The 23,129-nt window shown below is 44.4% G+C and overlaps 1 protein-coding gene across 3 annotated transcripts in view; it reads right to left on the minus strand.

Annotated features, from left to right (window-relative positions):
- Positions 1 to 514: 514 nt before the first annotated feature.
- The window catches only part of frem1b (Fras1 related extracellular matrix 1b), a 45,744-nt gene continuing 23,129 nt past the window's right edge, over positions 515 to 23,129 (minus strand). For all 3 annotated transcript variants that reach the window (XM_074668642.1, XM_074668643.1, XM_074668644.1), the window contains 19 exons: positions 19,019 to 19,207; positions 18,734 to 18,930; positions 18,414 to 18,639; positions 18,175 to 18,319; positions 15,009 to 15,150; positions 14,719 to 14,923; positions 13,728 to 13,992; positions 9,060 to 9,480; positions 6,347 to 6,548; positions 6,121 to 6,265; positions 5,906 to 6,035; positions 5,745 to 5,817; positions 5,453 to 5,602; positions 5,057 to 5,376; positions 3,457 to 3,501; positions 3,228 to 3,380; positions 3,033 to 3,151; positions 1,864 to 1,949; positions 515 to 837 (listed from right to left, as the gene is read on the minus strand). In XM_074668642.1, coding sequence (XP_074524743.1) covers positions 629 to 837; positions 1,864 to 1,949; positions 3,033 to 3,151; positions 3,228 to 3,380; positions 3,457 to 3,501; positions 5,057 to 5,376; positions 5,453 to 5,602; positions 5,745 to 5,817; positions 5,906 to 6,035; positions 6,121 to 6,265; positions 6,347 to 6,548; positions 9,060 to 9,480; positions 13,728 to 13,992; positions 14,719 to 14,923; positions 15,009 to 15,150; positions 18,175 to 18,319; positions 18,414 to 18,639; positions 18,734 to 18,930; positions 19,019 to 19,207 — 3,422 coding nt within the window. In that variant the 3' untranslated portion in view covers positions 515 to 628. The remainder of the gene's footprint in view (positions 838 to 1,863; positions 1,950 to 3,032; positions 3,152 to 3,227; positions 3,381 to 3,456; positions 3,502 to 5,056; positions 5,377 to 5,452; positions 5,603 to 5,744; positions 5,818 to 5,905; positions 6,036 to 6,120; positions 6,266 to 6,346; positions 6,549 to 9,059; positions 9,481 to 13,727; positions 13,993 to 14,718; positions 14,924 to 15,008; positions 15,151 to 18,174; positions 18,320 to 18,413; positions 18,640 to 18,733; positions 18,931 to 19,018; positions 19,208 to 23,129) is intronic.

A 23,129-nucleotide genomic window follows, 5' to 3' on the forward strand; every position in this document is an offset into this window, starting at 1 on the left:
TAGAAGTGTTTGTGTTTCAGCATCACGTAACCAGGTTTGACTGTCAGTTAGTCACATTAGATGAAACTCTAAATTCAGATTTTACTAGTTAATTAAAAAAACGTTGGTTTGGAGCCGAGGTTATGACCAGATACAACACTTAGGACTCCATATGGTGGGAAAATAATTAAAAGAAGTTTAATTAGTGATAACATAAACAGATTTCGTGATCACAGTCAAACTACACTATATTATCAAACTGTTAGCTACCATAATCAATCCTAAAATCTCTGTCTGCTTGTCTGCTTTTCTGCTCTATTGAAGAAAGAATGTCTTTGTGTTTTACAGTCTGTAAATGTCACCGTACAATAGAGTCATAAACAATTAGTGAATTTACTTGTTGATGTCTTCACTTATTTCTCATTAGCCTGAGACTGAAAATGTGTTTTCTGAAAGCACACTGTTTAAAGTTTTAAAAGTAAAAGACGCAGTGAGTTCTGTGACTGTAACAAAGAGACGTGTTCTGATTGGTGCATCCATCTTTATTATGACAAAAATAGAAACTAATGTACAGAGCAGCATGGTTGCGTGTCATTAAATATGAGTGTAAGATGTTCACAGAGGTTGTGGGGAGTATGCCGAGTGCGTCTCAGTGAGTGTGAGCTGGAGAGGAACAGATGAACGTGTGCTGAGTTTCAGGAGAGCAGCTTGTGGAGATCCAGCTTCTGGGGTTTTCAACCAGCACACAGTCCGAGCCATCTTCTGGCTCGCCACGACCTGATGGCGCCCCCCTCAGCCTGGAGAAGGACACTGAGCGTCCATCAGCCCACATCCAGCGACCCGGTCCTCCAGACAGTCCTAAAAGACAGGACAAGACCAACTGAGCCAGATTCAGGTGTACTAACATCTGTTCAAATCCAGTCAGTATTACTTTAGACCAGGGGTCTGCAATCTTTACGTCTAAAGGAGCCATTTTCCCTCAGCTCACCTGGATTAAAGTCAATCAGGAGCCACAAAACCTACTTTATTTACACAATAAAGACAATAGAGTGTATTAAGTTTTAAACATATTAAAAATCTAGCCAATACTCATCTAAACTAGATGTTTTTTTTAGAAACTTGTATGTGTGATGTCTACATGTTTTTGTTTTTTTGTTTTTTTGTTTTAATTTTAAACGAATTGGACATATTCAGAAAAAATTAAGTTTCAAATTAAAAAATAATTAAATTTTCAGATTAAAAAAGTTGTAGAAGAAAAATTGTAAATTTGCAAAAAAAAAATTAAAAAACCTTATATTAAATTTTTGAAAAAAGTTTAAAAAAAATTATCATTTTGCAAACATTTCACACAATATTACATCTTCAAAAATCTGCACAAATTTCATCAAATTTTGAATTTGAAAATTACAAAACGTAAAAAAACATATTGGATTTAAAGAAATTGCAAAGATTTCTAAAAAATTGAAATTCTTAAATTTGTTTATAATAATAATAATAATAATAATAATAATAATAATAATAATAATAATAAAAATAGTAATAATGATGATGATGATAATTGAAATTACATAAATTTGCAAAAAAAATTCAAAATAAATTTAAAAATTCCCAAACTGCCTAAAAGAAAAAAAAGAATTTCAAACAATTTTGAAATTTAAAAATTTTGAAAAAAATTAAATGAAATTAAATTATTTGAATTAAAAAACATATTTATTTTAAAATCCTTTATTTTAACTTTTTTTTTTTTTCAAAGCTACAAGGAGCCACTGCAGAGGAGTCAAAGAGCCACATGAGGCTCCAGAGCCGCAGGTTGAAGACCCTCGCTTTAGACCGTTTCAGATCTGTTCATGAGTCAGTCAGCAGGTTTAGTGTTCAGCTACTCACCAATCCAGAACGGCTTCCTTCCTGCAAACTTCCACAGCCAAGTCATGTCTCTTCTTGAGCGCACGCTGGTCAGGCTGCTGTTAAACCTGAACAAGGTAAGAACACGTCAGCACACATTTAAAGGAGCACATGCCAACATGCAACACGGGAAAGTCAGATTACGCCACAACAAGTCTACTAAAGAGTAAACTAGGAACATCTGCAGTAAAACAATACCAAAGCAAAAGAATGAGTTCAAAGAAATAGAATGTCATCAAAAAATAGAATGAGATCAAAGCATCAGAGTGACATAAAACATAGAGTTAGATTAAAAAATAGAATGTCATCAAATCAATAGAATGAGATCAAAGTAATAGAATGTTGAGAAATAGATAGGACAGGATCAAAACAATAGAATAAGATTAGAGCAATAGAATGTTATTAAAGCTAGAGAGGGAGATCATAGCAATAGAGTGTCATCAAAGAAATACTAGTTACCAAAGCAATAGAGTGATATAAAAACAGGAGAACAATACCAAAGCAAAAGAATTAGTTCTAAGTGATCAAAGCAATAGAATGTCATCAAAAAATAGAATGAGATCAAAGCGTCAGAGTGACATTAAAAAATAGAATTAGATTTTAAAAAATACAATGTTATCAAAGCAATAGAATGAGATCAAAGAAATATAATGTTGAGAGATTAATAGGAAAGTTTAAGGCAATAGAATGAAATAACAACAGTAGAATACAGGAAAAAAGATTGAGTTCACAGTGATCCAAGCAATAGAATGAAATCAAAGAAATAGAATATTATTAAAGCTACAAAGGTAGATTATAGCAATAGAGTGTCATCAAAGAAATACAAGTTACCAGAGCAACAGAGTGACATAAAAACAGGAGAACAAAACCCAAGCAACAGAATGAGATCAAAGTGATACGAATCGTTAAAGCAATAGAACAACATTAAAGAAATAGAATGAGAATAAAGCAATAGAATGTGGTCAAAGAACCAGAATAACTTAAAGCAATAGAATGACATCAGAGAAGAATGACATTAAGAAATAGAGGGAGACCAGATCAATAGAATGAGATCTGAGGAACACATCTGCTTCCTGTCTACATCTTGAAATAACTTTTTTTCATTGCATCGTTAGGAAGGAAGTGTAAATATGTTTTGGTTTGTTGTTTACAGCAGAGAGCAGGTCCTCTCTGCGCTCCCCCAGCTGGCCACAGACTGGCTGAGGATGTAGCAGCGCCTCCTGTAGTGAGTCCAACCATCCGGACACGAGCTGGTGACGGACTTCCCCGTCTGAGGACACAGAGAGACGACTTATCAAAGACACAGAATCCCCACACAACCAGTCTGTAAGCGCTCAACAACCAACCTTTCTCTGGCGTAGCTCCCCCTGGTGTCTGGACTCTGGGTGATCCATCTGAGGAGGGTCACTGACGGGAAGCTCCTGAGTGTGCGACCACCGACTCCACCCGACATCACCTGGCTTCAGCTCCTCCAGGCGGAGAGGGGTCAGACTGTGGAACTGGAGCAGGAGGGGGCGCCGGTGAACACAGGGTGTGAGGAAGTGTGTGTGGAGCTGAGGCATGAGGGAAACTTACCGTCCAGACCTTCTCCTCTGACCTCCTCTCTCCTGACAGATGGACCTGAAAACAGGCAGAAGGGTCGACAAACATCACCTCCAAGTGGAGCCACAGAAAAATATCTCATCTTAATATATTTGGATGATTCTGAAATGGTAAACTCTTGAGCGGTTTGACACATTTTTCAGGAGGCTCAGAGGAATCAAAACAATAACATATGAGACATCTGACGTCGTGGATTGGTTTTGCTTTGAGTTGGGAGACCAGGAGAAGTGAAATAAAGCCTGTGGGTATCACAGATGATTTAAAATTATGTCATACCTAGATTTGTCCACATGGGGGAGCTATTGGACTATTGAAAGGAAGAGGAAAGTCTTTCAGAGCAGGACCTGAGATTTATCCATAAATACTCACAAATTTTATTTTCCCTTTGTTAAACTGCTCTTCTTTTGCATTATTCCCTGTCATAAACTAAATAATTCTCTAAAAGTCATTAGCGATGAAACAAAAAAAATGTATCTAATTAATCAGAGGCTTTGTAATTAATTGATTGCAGTTAATCACATTTTAATCGCATATAAGTTTTAGACACAAGAACGCAACATTGTTCAGTAAACAAGTTTTGGTTTGAAAAAATTAGACATAAAGATAACCTTAAAAGTAGAGTCAGCAGCATTTTCCATAAAAAATAAATTCTCACTTCTGGGCCTCTACACATGTGTGTCAGTGTCTGTGTCTGCCTCAACCCGCTCCTCTGCCTGGATGTTAGTGTTTTGGATGTGTCGGGAGGTTTCTGGGCAGAGAGTAAGAGTAGTTACATCAGCCAGTCACAGCGCACCCAGTTCACCAGTGACTTTACGTGTTGATGGTAGCGAGTGGAAGAAGCTAATCAGAGCAGCTACGACAGCGGACGAATCACTGAGGAATAAAAACAACCAAAGTGAAACGAAACGCAAAACAGATCGAGATTTTTCTAAAACGAGGATGAAGCTTGGCTCCACTTTCACTCACTTTCAGGAACTTGGAGAGCAGAACGGGATGAAGAGTGATGTGAGTTAGCTTTCTGCTAACCCGTGATTAGCTTGTGCTAACATGCTAAGTCAGGTGCCCAGCTCTCGAGTCTCTCCCACGTAGAAACATGATGCCACAGGTGGTTGCTAGGCTAGTGAGTGTGTTCACGTAGTCATGGTTGGAGGTTGTGGGTGTGCGCTGCTGCTGGCACTGAGCCAAGGAGGAGGAGCCTAATTTGAACGTTGTGTTTACAAAAAAGTAACAAGAATTCCTGCAGACCCTACCTTTAAACATCAAAATCATGTTTATTTTCAAACCTACTTTTTGAACGTAGTTGAAGGAACGTTACTGCATTTCAAGCGGGTAATGTTCACAAGGTTCAACTTTTTTATAAACTTTAGTGTAAATTCAATCAGTCTGTTAAAATCTCAACTACGACGACCAATTACACTTTGAAAAACAAGATCAACTGATGCTGGAGATAAATAAACCTTCCTTTCACTTCTTTAAATCAGAGACCTGGATGTTAGTGTCCATGCTGAATGATACCATAAAGCCAGGGGCCATATTTCTCAGTAGGTGGGACATTAGGTCAGTCGTCCCTCACCTTTACTCCTGCATGTCGGGCCCTGTGTGCAGAGCTCCCTGTGCTCCTGGTCCCCATCCCTGGCAGCTGTCTGTAGGAGTGGATGTGGGTGTAGCCAGGAGCCGCCTGGTCCTGTGGTTCCCCCTCCCCGTAGTCCAGAAAGGGCCGTCTGTTCGGGACGTCACCGCGTGGAGGGTGAGGCTGGTTCTCCCACAGCAGCTCCGCCTCAATGTCCGTGATGGGGTCCTCCTCCTCCTCTGGCCTGGTGGGGTCAGGGAGGCGAGGAGGAGGAGGGCGCTTCTCGTCCTCGTCCACCTTCAAGTCGTCAGGATCACACCTTCCTGAAAGATGACGAGGATTATGGGATGGAAAGAGTTCAGAGAGCTCCCTGGAGACGGTGTGGAGGATTTCTTTTACCTCCTCTGGGGTCGATGATCTCCACGCTCGCCGAAGTCCTCTGACCCAGGACGGCATTTTTGGGGTTTTTTAGGGTGACAGTGAAGGTCTCATGATTCTCCTCCAGCCCGTCGTCGATCAGGTAAATGTTCCAGGTTTTCACGTTGACGCCTGAACAGGAAACAGAGACAGGAAGGAAGAGATGGACTGTGATAACGTAAACTTAACGGCTCTGGCTAACAAAACCTGAAGCTCTCTGATTGGACGGGTCCTTTCTGGGACTTGGGGCTGACTCTAAGCAAATGGTCCAAACCTGGGTCAAACTGGATCAGGGCGGCTGTGCTGTGGGTGAAGTCTCTGCCAGGTTTGGCCGATCCTTCCTCCACCTGAGTGAACAGACGCGTCAAAAACTGCAGAGCACTGTTTTCATTGGATGGTCACGAGCTTTAGACGCAGAGTGGAGAGACGAGGTACCTGGATAGCAACGTAAGCCGGGTCCACGCTCCTCCCACTGCGCTGGATCTGGATCTGCAGTGTCCCCGCTGTCTCACAGGTCCTGTAGCAGGTCGCCGACAGCTCCACCCGGGACCAGGACAGATCCAGTCTGCAGGAGACACTCAGCTGAATCCTTCACGTACTCAACACAGCACAGAGGGTCCCTGAATCAGCCTGATCCTTTACAAACCCACATCTCAGGCAGCGCCGTGTTCCCCGCCGGGTCGATGAGGCGGAACTCAAAGCTGTCCGCCGTCACCTCCATGTCAGGGGGGAGGACGAATATGACGGCGCGTTGGTCCACGTCTCGCTGCGTGAAACGACCTTTGATGTAGGCTCCTGAACAGAGAGGATCACACAGAGAATGACCATCCCTCCTTCAGTGGGCGTCGACCTTCTGCTCGGTAACTCTCGGCTCACCTGTGATGGCGTTCTCCAGGTAACCAAAGTGAGGCGGTCTGGTGATGGAGAACTCCAGCTCCTCTGTGGGGGAGTCAGGGTCTGAGGCCTGCAGGTGTTTAGAGGTGATAAAGACACCGTAACGACCCCCACCCAGGTCCACCACAGTACTGGGGCTCCTCCTGGTGGTCAGACTGGGAGGCGTGCGGTCCACACGCTGCACCTGAACACATCAACTCATGAATGAGCATGGACGGTTTGTGTGGTCAGCTTGGTGTTTGGATAAAGTTCAATCTGTTCCAGGAGTTATTGTGGAATTCTTCAATCCTTCTAGAATTATTTTAAAACTCAATGAATTCTTAAAATTCCAGAGTTCTGCTGCAAACATTCTAGAATTCTACTGACATCCATTCTAGAGTCCAGCAGACATTCCAGAATTCTGGAGTTCTGAAAATATTCAAACATTCTTCTTCCATTACAGAATTACTCTGACATTTTAAGAATTCTTTTTTTTCTAGAGTCATGCTTACATTCTAAAATTTGCTAGCATCACAGATTTTTGCAAGTATTCAAGTGTTAACTTTTTCTTCCACCAAAAGTGGAAAAACTGAATCACTTTGTTTTTGTTTTGATAAAACTATGGTCTACTTTCCTTTATTTTATGTTCAATCTAATCTTTTCTTTAACATTGTCAACACTAAATTGTATATTGCAGAAATCTTTCCCAAAAAAGAGAGAAAAGAAAATCTCTTGCTATCTTTGAATTTATCTTTTTAATAGAAAGTGTGTTTTTAGTTAAAATTTCACCCTGACATGAAATTTTGAACATGGATGAGGTTAGAAATGTGTAGAATACCAAAAAGAAAGAAATCCATCAGGAATGTTTCTAATTTTCTATGACAGCCTTGATTAGCTGACTTCAAACAGTGCTGAACTGGCAGCTGCAATGCTGAGCTTCACCACTAGATGTCGACCTTGTCTTGTGTTATAATTAGCTGTTGACTCAGTGACACACAGAGCAATATTAAACCTGTTTCCTGACCGTGATGTCTTAATTGGACTGATTTTAGAAGAATCCAGTTTTCTTGTCTTATATAAAAAAAAAAACCTTCACAGAATTAAATCAGTATTATTTCCATAACTAACAGCCTGTCTTCTTGATAGTTTCTGGATTAAATTAGTGCGTTTTTAATATTACAAGCTCTTCTAGTTCTAATATAAATCTACACACATCATTATGGTTCAGATCAGTTTGAAAAAGGAATTTACTGAGTGAGAGTTTTGAGGTGAAGCTTGTTTTATCTTCAAACGATTACTGACTTCTGGATCATTCTGCTGAATATTTACTTTATTCATCCATCCATCGGGATTTTCTCCCTGAAATCAGTCAGAATATCTTGGTATGCAAAGTAAAACCTGTACTTCTCTGGACTACACAGACCAAACTTTCATACATTCAGGGTATAAAAATTGATATAAAGACTCAATTAAAAAATTATGAGTTTTCTTTATTTTGATGTTTTTTTTTTAGTATTTAAAAGAATTATTTAATCATAAGATAACTGATAATAAATCCTTATTTAATTAATATTGCAGAATTTGATAAATAAATAAAATAAATATTTCATTCATTCAATTTGAATTCTGCTAACCTCCTAAAATTCTCGGACAATTCCAGGGTTCTGGAAGACATATGAAAAATCTCATTCTAGAACTCTGCAAACATCAATTATTTTGAGAACATTCTAGAGTTCCGTTAACATTAAGAATTCCACTTACTTTGTAGAACTCTCTCCTTATATCACAAAATTCTGGTTGTTCTAGAATTATGATAACATTAAAAGAAAAAACACGAAAATTCCAGAACTCTAACATTCCAGACTTCTGCAAAACATTCTAGATTTCATCTAACATTCCAGAGGCCTGCGAAGAAGTTCAGTGAACATTCTAGATTTCAGCAAACATTCTGGTTATATTCTCGAATTCTGGCCAAAAAGAGCAACAATCTGATAAGAGCCAAATAAACCTCGAGCTGTTTTCCTTTACTGACACCATGAGCCAACAAATAAACTGAAGTTTTTCTCAATCAATGAATCATTTATCTGATCATATAAAAGTGTCGACCTTAAATAAACTAACCCACTTTTTCACGTGTACTCTGAAGAGGAAGCCCTGACCTCAATACGTGACTGTTTCAAATGTTCAATAACCTTTAGGACATCACACACATTTACACAACAGCTCCTACAAACACTGCAAAAACACACCACACACACACACACACAAAGCACCAAAGATATCGTCCAATCACAGCCTCTCATCTCTCAGAGGCTCAGGACAGGCGGTCAGGCCAGCGTGTTAGCCACCTGGCTGCTTCTTTATGTGTGTGTGTGTGTGTGTGTGTGTGTGTGTGTGTGTGTGTGTGTGTGTGTGTGTGTGTGTGTGTGTGTGTGTGTGTGTGTGTGCGTGTGTGTGTGTGCGTGTGCGTGTGTGTGTGTGTGTGTGTGTGTGTAAAACATGTAAGATGCGGGCGTTGAGGGGATGTCTTGGCTCACCTTCTGCTCCCTGCTTCAAATATTTATCTGTGTACTTCAGGCGTCCACCTGAGAGTCAGTCAACAACAACACACGTCAGCGCTCGCCACAGAGGCCTGTGGGACCAAACCACTCACTGCCACCAGGACCAGAGACTCCTGTGCTCCTGTGGTCCTTCAGGTGAAAGAAGAGTTCCTCACCTGGATGTTAAAGACCGCCGGCTCCTCCCTCAGCTGCCCAAACTCCAGGTATCCTCTGTTGCTCCCGTCTGTGGGGAGGAAGTAGAACCTGTCGATCTCTGCGGGGCTGCTCGGGTCGTGTCTGTACGCCAGCCTCTGTTCATCCACGTCGGTCTGCGTGAACCTGTGCGGTGGCGACAGCGGGACTCCTCCCAGCAGCAGTTTGCCATACCTAGGTGGCTGCGTGACGGTGAAGCTGAGGTTGGCGGTGGCGGTGTCAGGGTCGGTGAGCTGCAGGTGACTGGCGGTGATGGTCTGCGTGGAGCCGTCCTGGAGCTGCAGGCCGGTGTTGATGTGGAGGGTCGGCGGGATGCGGTCGCCATGCTCGATGGTGAAGTGGAGGGTACCGCTGCGGGACGAGTCACCGTTTGTGACGACAAAACTGAGAAGAGAAGAAATTCATGTAAGAAGTCACCCCATCAGGGAAAATGAACAGGCTCAGATCACCATGGTTCCTCCTCCACCTTCACATCTGAGACACCACCACCTCTCTGAAGCTTGAAGCTGTGGACTCTCAGAAACTGGTCTTCAGGTTTGGCTTTACCTTTGCTGGAAAATTTTGAAACTCACCCAAACTCTAGAATGACACTTGAATTCAAGAACATCGGCAAACTCTTGAATGTCAACATTATTTTCGAATGACACTAGAAATACGGAACCATTTCAGATTCTAGAATATTACCAGAATTATAGAAGGTTGATTGACTTCTATAAAGTCACTAGAATTCAATTTTTAAAAAAAAATTCTAGAATTTTTTCAAAGACGACCAAAATTCTGGAATTAGGAATTCTGGAATTGTCTAGAATCCTTTAGCAAAATTTTATAATTAAAGCAAACCTTTGAAACATCAATATAATTCTCAATGACACCAGAATTTAGAATTCTAAAATGTTACAGGAGTTATGAAATGTTTCTAGGATCTGTAATTATCACCAGATTTCTAGAATGTTGCTTGATTTCCAGAATTATATTATAATTCTACAATGACCCCAGAATTCTCTCATGTCACTAAAGTTCTAGAATGTCACCAGAGTTCTAGAATTTACATATAGCTCACCAGAATTGTAGAACTTTTTCAGAATTCTGGAATGTTGACGAAATTATAGATTGTTTCCAAGACTCTAGAATATTACTCAATGTCTCCAGAATTCTCTGATGTCAGAGTCTCCAGCCTCAGTGTGTGAGTGTCTTCTGATGCTGAAGGAAACTCTCCTCACTGAGCTCACCTTAACTTTCTTTGACTTTATTTCTCTGGAGCAAAGACCTCTTTCTGGAAATGCTCTGTTGCTCTGTCTCTATTTCTGCATAAATCGTCTTTTACTGCTCATTTTTACAGTTCCACAGTTTCATTTAGCAGACACTTTTGTTCAAAGCGACGTACAACACAAGCAAGAATTACTGTTCAGTAACACTTAGCATGAGGCTCAGGTACCACGGTGTGTTCTGCTCTTCTTTTATACACACAGAGACGGTTGGAAGAAGTCAAAGGACTTGGGACACTTGGAGGAACTGGTGACACCAACTTTCAAGGCTGGAAAAAAATGTGGTGTCAGTGTATATTTGGTGTTGTGGCTCTGTCCTCTGTCCCTGCCCTTCCATGTGCTGATGTGAGATGCCAAAGCCTGAGGTTGGAGCGCCAACAATGAGCCTGGTAAAATACCATGGTGATGAAATCTGTCACAGGATGGTCATTTTTCAACCTGGGCCATTAAAGAGTTGACTTTTTATTACACTAATATGGAAAAGGTTAATATTTATCTTTAATAGAGCCGTATCAAACTCTAGTATCAGGTAGCCCTGCTGTAGAGGCATCCTGAATATGAATCTGTAATCTTTATTTAACGATTGATGACGAACACAGGAGGAGCATCTCTGCCTCTGTCATCAATCACTCAGTAAAAGGTTTTTATTAGAGGCTCCATCAGATCACACACACAAGGAGGGGACAAGTGACGGAGCAGTAGAGCTGAAAAATTAGCTTTGTGTGTGCGTGTGTGTGTGTGTTTGTGTGTGTGTGTGTGTGTGTGTGTGTGTGTATGTGCTTTGTGGTCCTCAGCCCTCTGCCAACACAATCTGCCTCTCAGCCCTGCAGCCCTGCAGCTGACAAACTGCCCCGGGCCTCAGCACACCGGCCACACACACACACACACACACACACACACACACACACACACACACACACACACACACACTTGCACACAGGCAGGTTCTGGTGTAACATCTGGCTTCGATGTCGTCCATATTTGCCCAGGGACGGCCGTCTGTGGCCGCCGCTCTGGCCAGCGCAGTTGTTATTCTCTTAATAATGCCCATTCATCATCCACTGACACCATCTCACACACACACACACACACACACACACACACACACACACACACACACACACACACACACATACACAGATGTAGCTGAATCTGACTGTAACCATCAGTACTGGTACCGGTAAGTCACAATTTTAGCCTCTTATAAAATAAAACCAGGACACGAACGATACACAATCCAAAACTACACACACGTGATGCGAACGGTGTCTGTTAATCTGTCAGGGTTTGGTTGCAGTGACACCTTTGGCAGGAATCGGTAGTTATCCAGGATGAAGTGCTGTGAATTAGGCGTCTTATTGCCTCAGAAGCTTGACTGCAAATGAAGCTAAACTACTGAAAATTATTTACAAACAAGCGTTAAGCTCTCCCCAGTCATTCCAGATGAGCAGAGAGTTCCGGAATGCTGTGACATCACAAAGACAGAAAGCTCTCTGTGCTTGATGATGAACATTCTAGAACCTCATTGATGGAGCTGCAGCAGAAAGGCCGTGTAGAGCTTTAAGAACAAGAACCAGGACTTTAACATCAGTTCTTAAAGAGACAGGAGCCAGAGCAGAGACTGGAGGAGGAGAGGAGGATTACAGGGTCACTCTTTAAACTGAAGCATGAGGAAAAGTGACAGATTTCTTTCTTATCTTTCGTTCGATTGACTCTCAGCGCTCTCTCCGTCCTCCAGCGTTGCCTCTTGGCTGTGATCTGACCGCTCCTCTTGGAGCCAGATAACCAGCCGGTCGGGGCAGCAGAGGTCTGGGTGACAAACCCGGGGTCTGCACACTCTCCGGGTCACACCCCTCCTCCTCCTCTTTAAAAAAAAAAAAAAAAAAAACCCTGCTGCTGCCAAATTGGCTGGATGAGCAGATAAACATGCTGCAGCTCCGTCTCCTGACGCTCAGGTTTCTGAGCTCCATCCTCTCCTCAGCCAAATGTTGTAAGTGATACTTTTTAAAGCAGGACCCTCCTGCTCTCACTCCAGAGGCAGATTATGGAGCGTTATTCTCCTGATGTGTGCAGGAGTTCATGGAGAGCTGCAGAACATTAACACCAACTCATCAGATTAATTTTTCTGTGTCTTAACCCTCAAAGACCACGACCGACTCTCCTGTATTCATTTTCTTTTTCTATTAAAACACTCAGCCTAAAACGCCATACAAGGTTTAATTCAGGGGAACCTTACTGTTTACTCTGCCTCATTCAAAGTCACAGTTTCATATTTGTTTTGTCTGATAATGGATGAAAACTCAGATTAAAAAAAGAATAGATGAAATAAAACTTCTTCAAAGGTAACACTTTGGGAATCTCTGAGTCCTGAAAATCAACAGAGCTCTGCTTTTGATCTCTGAATCTGTCCTTGATCTTAAAGGTCCCATATTCTGCAAAAATCACTTCATTAAGTCTTTCAGTGAAATGTGTGGGTCTTTGTCTTTCCTCCCAGCCCACAAAATGTGATATTTAATGACCAAACCTGTTCTTAGTAGAGCTTGTTAATGTAAAATCCTGACCTAAAACGAGCTGCTTGGATTTTGGGGATTTGCAGACGTCAGCGATTCCCTTTTTTGACCAATCAGGAGCAAGTCTGACCTGATTGGTCCACCGTAGCAGATACCCCCCGAACCCCCTCCCCGGGAGGAGAATGCCAAAGTTGAAGAGCCATCACTGCTCTGTTTTTGGCTGTAAACAGCCACATAGCTCCATGCTCAAGCTTCCCATCTCTGAAGAAGACAGACTAAGTGTCTAAAGTTCATTTATCAGGAAATGTTCCAGCTACACTCAGTAAAACTGAGCATGTGTGTGCTAGTCACTTCACGGCCGACTGCTTTTCCAACTTTGGACAGTCCAACAGAGGGCTAGCCAATAGACTGGTCCTGAATCCAGGCGCATTACCAACCATCCTCCAACAAACCTGGGACCCTGGAAATGTGAGTATTTTAAATGCTGTGTGCTGTGGAGCAGATGGAAGAGCTTTTCCTCAGTGTCCCCCCTGTCTCTGTGTTAGCTTCAGGATGCTAACTTTAGCTGCAGTTAGCCTGTTGTTCTAGCCTGTAATGTTACGGTAAACGAGCTTCTCTGTTTTCTAAACATTGTGCACTCGGAGCTCGTGGCGCCGCTCTCAGTGACGTGGAAGAGCGGGGCGGTATCAGCGGTGGTGTGGACCAATGAGGCTCCAGCGCTGAGATCACCTGATCATCAGAGTAACAAACGCTGTGTCTGTCTCACACCCGCTCCTGAGGGAGCAGCAACGCCTCAGAGACAGAGGTGAAGGTGGGTTTGTCAGAGGAAGGGGCGGGGCTAGCTGACCAGTCTCACCTGAAGGAGTCGCTCTCTGCGTGGTGGCTGTTATCGTGTGTGTAGCACACTCTGTGCGCGGCGACATCGAGCTGTGTGAAGGAGGTCAGCGGGACCCCGGGCTGATGGACGAGGTGGACGAGGCCGTGTCGAGGCGGGATGGTCACGGTGTACACCAGCTCCTCCGGACGACCCGAGGAGTCCGACGCCAGGAGGATGTCGGTGTTCAGGACGACTCGCTCGCCCTCAGAGAGACGCACTGCTTTGCTCAGCAGCACTAAGTCACCTGGAGGAAGAAAGAAGGCGGGGTCGTGGTTTTTGGCCTCTGATTAATTCATTTAGAGATGTTTATGTTTATTTTCAGATGTCACTGCTCTGATGCTCTCAAACGTGACGTCACGCCACGCTGACGCTTACGGCTGAATCTAAAGGGTTAAAACACGTCAGAAAAACTCAATAATTAAAGAATAAAAACACACACAGGCCTCTCCAGCTAAAAATAAAAACTACTTTAATGTAAAAACCTCCACACCTCCTGTGTCGCTGGAGGAGGAGGAGGAGCACCCAGAGGAGACGCACCAACGCCCCTCCACAGCTGCTCCTCCTCCCCTCCGTTAATTATTCAGCCGCTGAGGAGGCCGGTGGTTTCTCACCTCGGCTCCTCCAGGATCAGAGGGCCCGGCGCCAGAAGGGCCGAGGCCGCGCTCGCCGTGTTCACCCGACTGACAAAGCTGGCACGGCGAGGGGAGGCGATCAATAAAACATGAGCCAGGACGGAGACCGGCCACAGAGACCGCGGAGGGAGCCCAGGAGGGGGCACGGAGGGCTGACGTGTGTGAAGGTGCTCTGTCAGGGTGTGTGTGTGTGTGTGTGTGTGTGTGTGTGTGTGTGTGCACTCATTCCTGTTGTTGTGAGGGGAAAACCGGAAACTTCAGAGTCTGGTTCCAGGATTCTGACTTAAAACGCGGTCCTGTTTCTACTAATAAAGATGCATCATAACGTGACCTCTGACCTTTCTGCACGGTGTGCACGGAGATGAAGAAGCTCTGAGCCGGGCTCTCGTTGTGCAGGTCGCTGAGGGTGAAGCGGAAGTTGTCGTGACCCTTGAAGCCGTCGGCGTTGGTGGCGGCAGTGTGGGCGTACCACAGACGGTTCATCTCCACGTCGTCTTGAGTGAAGTTCTGACCCGCTGACAGCTCGCTCCAACCCAGCTCCGTCTGCGGAGCGGGGACACCAAAACGATCTGCACGTTAATGTTCAGGTTTACTCTGAAAATGTGCTCATGCGTGTTCGTTTTCTCACCTTCAGTTGCAGTTTTCCAAAACGTGGTCCCGTGTTCAGGAAGTAGTACACCTGGTTGGGAGGCGTGTCCAAGTCCTCGGCCTCCAGAACAACACTGGAGATCACCCTGCGCTCACCTGAGTCCACCTGCAAGCCGGCGTTCCTGAAACACCAACAGATGAAATCTGATCAGTGTTAGCAGCTCAGCCTGCAGACCCTTCAGACCTGCTTTGTTTCAGAAATTCAGTTTTAAGTGAAAAAATAATTTAATAATTGATGAAAAGAGATCCAGGCGTTGGAGGAAAGAAAAGCAGTCAACAAGCTCAGTGAGTGGCAGCTCAGCTCACAGCCCCCCAAACCTGCTGTCTTTATCATTTCTACAAAACCCTCTGGGGGCTGGAAAGAAAGAAACCCCAACCTCAAAAAGAACTGACATACAAACAACAAGAGCTTTTGTCAGTGGCAGCTCAGCATGCAGCCCCTTTTATCTACTTTGTCTAGATAGTTCTACTAACACTAAAGGCCTCGAGCACAACAAAACATAAGAAACCCTAAACATAAAATAGGCAGAGCTCCTAAAGACGAGCTAATTTAAGCAGCTGCTCAGCTTGCAGCCCCCTTCCTCGTCTTTAAATGTCCGCTTCTTAAAAAAAACAAACTCTGAAATAAAAAACTAAGAGGATTTCTTCCCTTAAAAACAAGCGCACTGCTTACTGTTGAGTTTACATTGGCAGCAGCTCAGCCACCCCCCTTCCCTCCTGCCTCGTCTTTCCAATACGCTGTTCTGTAAAAATGACTAAAAACCACTGGAGCAGTGGTATTGAAGGAATCTTGACCTAAAAAGCCTCTGTTGGGTTGGAAACACCCTGACCTTAAAGTTAGCTGAGTGAAATAAGCCAATCAAGATTTTGTCAGTGGCAGCTCAGCGTGCAGCCCCTTATATCTACTTTGTCTAAATAATTCTGCTGGCACCAAAAAAAAAGAGGAACCCTAATCATAAAACTAGCAGAACACTTAAAGTAGAGCTAATGTTTGCAGCAGCTCAGCTTGCAGCCCCCACCTTTATCTAGATACTGAAGCTTTGGTCACATTACCTCTAGAATGACAATCTGAAAGGACTCCTTCTCTTAAAAATAAGCTGGCTGCCTTAAAACAAGTCGTGCTTATACTAATGGCAGCTCAGCATGCTGCCTCTTAACTCAAATTTTTCTTAGTAAAGCTTGTAACACTTAAAACCTAAAGGTCACCAAACAAAAAGGAACCTCAACCATAAAAATGAGTATATTTCCTGTAAATTAGCCAACTGTAGTAGCAGCTCAGCTTGCTGCCCCTTATTCGTCTTTAAATGTCTGCCTCTTAAAAAAAAACTTTTAGCATAACAATCTAAAAGGACTCCTTGTCTTAAAAACAAACAGACTGCCAACAGGTAAGTTTAAGCTTACTGCAGCTCAGCTTGCAGCTCCCTGTAAACCTGCTATGTCTTATAATTTAACGAACCTTATAACCTTTGTGTGGCTTAAAACAACTTAACTCTAAAAAAGCTGAGCCTAATAAAACAAGTCAAACAACTTTTAGCCGTAGCTCAGCTTGCAGCCCCTTTAATCTACTTGAATAATTCTGCTGACACTAGAAGCCCTGAGATCACCAAACAAAACGGGAACCCTAAACAAGAAGTATACTTTCTGTAAATTGGCTTATTATTATGGGAGCAGCTCAGCTTGCAGCCCTCTGCCATATCTAGATAATCAAGCATCAGTCACAAAACCTCTGGAAGGTCAAACTGACAGGACTCCTTGCCTTAAAAATAAGCCCACTGCTAGCAGGTGAGTTTCCATTAGCAGCAGCTCAGCTTACAGCCCCCTTCCTTATCTTTGTATGTTAGCTTCTATCACAAAACCTCTGGAATGACTGAAAGGACTCCTCACTTTAAAGTCAAGCAGACTGGCATCAAACTGTGAGCTTATGTCAGCAGCAGCTCAGCTTGCAGCCCCTTAAATCTACTTTGCATCATTCTGCTGACACTAAAGGCCTTGAGGTCACCAAACAAAAAGGAACCCTAACCATAAAAGGTGTATTCTTCCTGTAAACGGGCTTATTATGGGAGCAGCTCAGCTTGCAGCCCTTTGCCATATCTAGATAATCAAGCATCAGTCACAAAACCTCTGGAATGACAGACAGGACTCCTCACTTTAAAGACAAGCAGACTGGCATCAAACTGTAAGCTTATGTCAGCAGCAGCTCAGCTCGCAGCCCTTTGACGTTGTTTTCTGATAATGAGCTGATGTCAGTTTGTCTTTGAAGAGAGGAGGGAGCAACTCTCTGTTTTGGAAAAACTCTTTTGTAACATGTTTATGTCTACACCTGCAGGGGGATGAAAGTTTGTGTGCGAGCAGGATTTTCCAGTGGGATCGTGTGACTTTAGCGGCGGTGTTGGAGTTGTGGGGGGTGGAGGTGGGCGTGGGAGGGGGTAAACATCAGAAACCGTCTGGCTGCCTCCTCACTTGGAAGTAAAATCCGCTCAGGACAGGAGCTGCCACGTCCATCCTGCAGGAACGCAAAAACAAGGAGGCCGGCATCTGCCAAGTCTGAGCGTTACTTCTGCCTCGCCGGCCTTTACAGCACCAGCTCAGCCTGTGCCAACACACCCACCCTCCCTCACACACACACACACACACACACACATGGAGCAGTGATCTAACGACAGGGCGTGGGCGACAGAGGGGGAAGGAGGACGGAGCCAGTCAAGGATGCAAATTCTCAATCAGTCGAATGAAAATATTATGGGTGGGGGCGGCGGAGGGGGGTCACAAAATTACCACCCACTCATGCAGAGCAACCCGCCACATGTGCACACGCAGGTTTCCTCCCCCAGTGACCCCCCTGACCTCCCCTCCTCCTGCTGAGGGGCTCTGAGGGTCACATCATCTCACAGCAGAGACGCCGAGTTTGACTCAAGCGACAGAAAAAAAACGTCAACAAATTTCTCCAGCTTCACTTTCTAACGTCCTGAAATTCAGAATTTAAGTTTTTGCAACATGTGTGAGATCTCTGTTCGTAAAAGAAGTGAAGCGAGACGAATCATGAAGGAAAACTTTCTACTCCCTAAAAATCCACCCTGACCATGACCTCTGACCTCTCTGACAAGCTTAAAAAATAAATCCTCCTGTCGGATTATGAGTGTGTGTACTTGAGCAGTCGTGGCTTCTCGTCGTTGACCGGCAGCACCGTGACCTGAGCCGTCCCCTGCACCGTGTGGACGCCATCTGTCAGCTGCAGAGCCACGGCGTCCTTCAGGGTTTCCGTGTCGTCGTGCATGTACACGATCTTCATCCCTGCCGAGCGAAAGGAGGAGGCGAAGGAAGAGGAGGTGTACGTTACATCACTTGTGGATGTGTCCATTTGTTTGTCCGTTGGGGTGCGCCTCACCTTGTCGGAGCTCCTGCAGGGTGAAGGAGGTGACGGGGAGGCTCCTCTGCAGGACGTCTGCTCCCATCTCCTTGTAGCGGCTCATGTCGGTGCCATAGATGCCGTTTATCAGTCTGCCGTGAGCCGGCGCCTGCACCACCGTGAAGGTCAGGACGTTCAGAGGGGCGTCCAGGTCGAAACCGTCCAGAATGGAGGGGGTCAGCTCCCTCATCCCGCCCTCCTTCACCTGCAGGAGGAGGAGAGAAGAGTAACCGAACAGGAAACCGCGTTTTGATCCTCTGGAGGGGCAGGAGCGGGAAAGTTACTGCTGAAACACTTACGGTGAAGTTGGCGAGCAGCAGTGAAGGCGCCTCGTCATTGGTCGGATTGATGATGATGTAAAAGGGAACAGGAGCAGAGCGGTGAAGGCCGTCACTCACACTGATGGTCAGCTGGTCGACGGTTGGCTCCGCCCCTTTGCTCTCTGACTGCACGTAGTTGATAAACCCAGAGGTCAGGTGGACAAGGCTGAAGGATTCTGGGTAAAAAGAACACAAGGGGGTTGGATCAAGCATGTTAGAGCACTGACACCCACACACACACACACACACACTCAACCCACTGACCCACTCGTACTCCGGCGTTGCTCTTCTCTGAGCCCGGCGGCGGCAGCGTGTTCTCCAGGAAGCCGTGCAGAGGGAGGGTCTCCAGGTGAAAGGTCAGCTGGTCAGGGGGGCTGTCAGGGTCCGAGGCCCCCAGGACCCCCCCACAGAGACAGGCTGAAGACCCCTCATCCACCACAAACATAGAGCCACCTGGACGGACACACAGGAAGACGACCACGAAGGAGTCAGGAGGAAAGAGGAGGAGGAATTCAGCGAGAGTGGACTGTGACAGATAACAGCTCCAAGGGTTCATCCGCTCAACCATCCATCCATCCATCCATCCAACATCCATCCATCCATCCATCCATCCAACATCCATCCATCCATCCATCCATCCATCCATCCAACATCCATCCATCCATCCATCCATCCATCCAACATCCATCCATCCATCCATCCATCCATCCATCCATCCAACATCCATCCATCCATCCATCCATCCAACATCCATCCATCCATCCATCCATCCATCCAACATCCATCCATCCATCCATCCATCCATCCAACATCCATCCATCCATCCATCCATCCATCCATCCATCCATCCATCCATCCATCCATCCATCCATCCATCCAACATCCATCCATCCATCCATCCATCCAACATCCATCCATCCATCCATCCATCCATCCATCCATCCATCCAACATCCATCCATCCATCCATCCATCCAACATCCATCCATCCATCCATCCATCCATCCATCCATCCAACATCCATCCATCCATCCATCCATCCATCCATCCATCCATCCATCCAACATCCATCCATCCATCCATCCATCCATCCATCCATCCATCCATCCATCCAACATCCATCCATCCATCCATCCATCGAACATCCATCCATCCATCCATCCATCCATCCATCCATCCATCCATCCATCCAACATCCATCCATCCATCTAACCATCAACCCATCCATCCATCCATCCATCCAACATCCATCAATCCATCCATCCATCCATCCATCTAACCATCAACACATCCATCCATCCATCCATCCATCCATCCATCCATCCATCCATCTAACCATCAACACATCCATCCATCCATCCATCAACCCATCCATCCATCCATCCATCCATCCATCCATCCATCCATCCATTCATCTGTCCATCTTTTAGTCCATCCATTGGTCCATCAATTTGAAAGCTAATGGGCTACCCGTCCATCCATCAAAACACCCAATTATCCAACGATCTGTTCATCCATTAAACTATCCTTCCATCTTTTTATCTATCCATCCATCCATTAAATCATCAGTACATCCATCAATAAAAACATCAGTTTATCTATCCATCTATACATCCATCCAATGATCCAACAACCTATTATTTCATATATCCAACTACTCAACCATCCATCAATCGTTCCATCCATCTATCTATCTATCTATCTATCTATCTATCTATCTATCTATCTATCTATCTATCTATCTATCTATCTATCTATCTATCTATCTATCCAACCATTCATTTATCCAACCATTCATCCATCCATCCATCTTGCCAATGATCATCCATCCATACATCCATGAATTCATCCATCCATCCAACCATTAATCCAACCATCATTTATCCATTGGTTACAACCAAGTATCCATCTTTCTATCAAACCCACATTTTAATCCATTTTTTCCTCTGTCAGTCCATCCATCAGTTTCCCCAATAACCCATCTACTATTTCATTTATCCATCCATACATCCATCTGTCTACACTTCAATCTTTTTGCCTGTTAATCTATCCACCCATCCATCCTTCAGTCAGCCCATCAACCAATTTTCTTGTTTTTTCATGATCTTTTTATTTAGCTATCATTCCACTAACATCTATTCCGATCCATTCATTGATCCATCCATCCTTCAGCCAGTTTATCAACCCATTCTTAGTTTTCTCCATCCCTTCATTCCTGTGTCCATCTTTCCCCCGTCCATCAGTCTCTTCCTGTCCATCCATCCATCCACAGTTTGGTTCGTTAATGAATCTGTCACAAAGGTTTTTATTTACTCTGCTGTTAATTAACAAAACAATCCCTCTGCTCTGAATCCACGCTGACATAATCCATGTATTAGTGTTATATATGTGTGTGTTTACGATGTGTGTATATGTGTTTATGATGTGTGTACGTGTGTGAGAATTACTGATGGACAGTCCTGGATCTCCCTGATAAACCAGCGCCCCCCAAAACACAGAAACGTAGTAATGCTAATTTCACCAGGCTAATGCTCTTACTCTGTGTCTTTATTCACTGCTAATTAATTAGACCATAACCCCCCCCCCCAACACACACACACAAACACAAACAAACATGGACCCCCCCCACCACCACCATCTATGCTGCTGAATGAACGTGAGATACGCTGGCAGGATTAGAGCATGCGCTAATCCAGCTAGCGAGATGGCTAGTACACGTCTATTGTGAGCCAGGGATGCTCCTGTGTCTGCTTTTGTTTGGAGGATGTTCATTGTCCGCTGTCCACCGTCTCCTGGGGAACACACACACACACACACACACACACACACACACACACACACACACACACACACACACACACACACACACACACACACACACTCACACACAGAGGTAATCTCGACCAGCTGTATTTGTGTGTGTGTGTGTGTGTGTGTGTGTGTGTGTGTGTGTGTAATACCAGGACAATGGGCAGATTCACTTAGAACATGTCAATGCCAACTTTGTTAGCCCGCTTAAAGACATGAGCGTACACACACACACACACTGCAAAAAAACTCAGTGCACAGAAATTTATCGTCCAAATCATCCTGCTTCAAATTATTTGACTCAGGAAGTTTTAAGACCTGAGTTTAACTTTTCTAGACCAGCCCCAAAAACAAAACAACGCTAAACAAGTGATCAAAAGATCTACGGTGGCCCTGAAGTGCAAAGACAGTATACAAATAAAAGTTCATCTTTTGTAGGAAACCCTGAATCTGTCTGTGAGCCAATCAAAACACTCTGATCTGAAAACACCAGATCTTCATGAAATGACGAGGTCGTCACATGACATCTCCTGGCTGGGTTAAGATGTATTGTCGGGGCAATGGCCTCAAACACTAAGGTCGGCCTGATGAAGGCTGGCCAATCAGAGGGAAGGAGGTATGGGGAGCAGGGGACCTTAAAGAGACAGCAGCTAAAACAAAGATTTTCAGACAGAGGCTGAAATAAGAGTTTACTAAAACACCAGAGAGAGAAAAAAATATGTTTATAAGACTTAAGACTAAAAGAATAAATTCTAGAATCGATGTAAAAAGGATAAATAAATAAATATTTATGGTAAAATAATCCAAGGCTGAAAGTATTTACCCCAGTTTAAGAAACTAAGGGTCTGTAGTTTGCTTTAGAACACTCTGTGAGCTCAGAGAGTTCCGGAATGTAGTGACATCACAAAGACAGAAAGCTCTCTGTGCTTGATGACGAACATTCTAGAACCTCATTGATGGAGCTGCAGCAGAAAGAGACAGGAGCCAGAGCAGAGACTGGAGGAGGAGAGAAGACTTTAACTAAACACCAGAGAGAGAAACAGAGATTTACTGAGAAACTACGGCAGCCCCAGGGGGACAGAATAATAAAGAAAATATAAAATGAGAAACACCCTTTTTTTTGCAGTGTGGAAACATGTTAATTCAATGTCTTTCTCTCTCCTTCTCTCTCACACACACACAAACACACACTCAGAGCATCTCCCAGTCCTCCCAGTGTGAATCCCAGTGGTCACTGGTCTCCATTGATAACCACAGAGCTCCTCCAATCCCTGTTTTTGGCTCAGACTCCAGCGAGAGCTACAGCGCTCCCTCAGAGCCCCACAGTGTGTTTCTATGAACCAGTGTGTGTCTGAGTGTGTGTGTGTGTGTGTGTGTGTGTGTGTGTGTACGCATGTAATGTATGTAAACCTCAGCCCCCCCTCTCCCCATGAGGAGTGTGTGTGTCGGACTGATAGGTGACGGCACGTCGTCGGGTCAGAGCTGCTCAGCTGCATTAAGAGGATTTCAGGAAGTAAGACTGGGACCAACACACACACACACACACACACACACACACACACACACAC

This window comes from Halichoeres trimaculatus, unplaced genomic scaffold (genome assembly GCF_033239565.1).
Source record: "Halichoeres trimaculatus isolate MK-OKI-2021-1 unplaced genomic scaffold, fHalTri1.1 fHalTri1_scaffold_4, whole genome shotgun sequence".
NCBI classification, from domain to species: domain Eukaryota; kingdom Metazoa; phylum Chordata; class Actinopteri; order Labriformes; family Labridae; genus Halichoeres; species Halichoeres trimaculatus.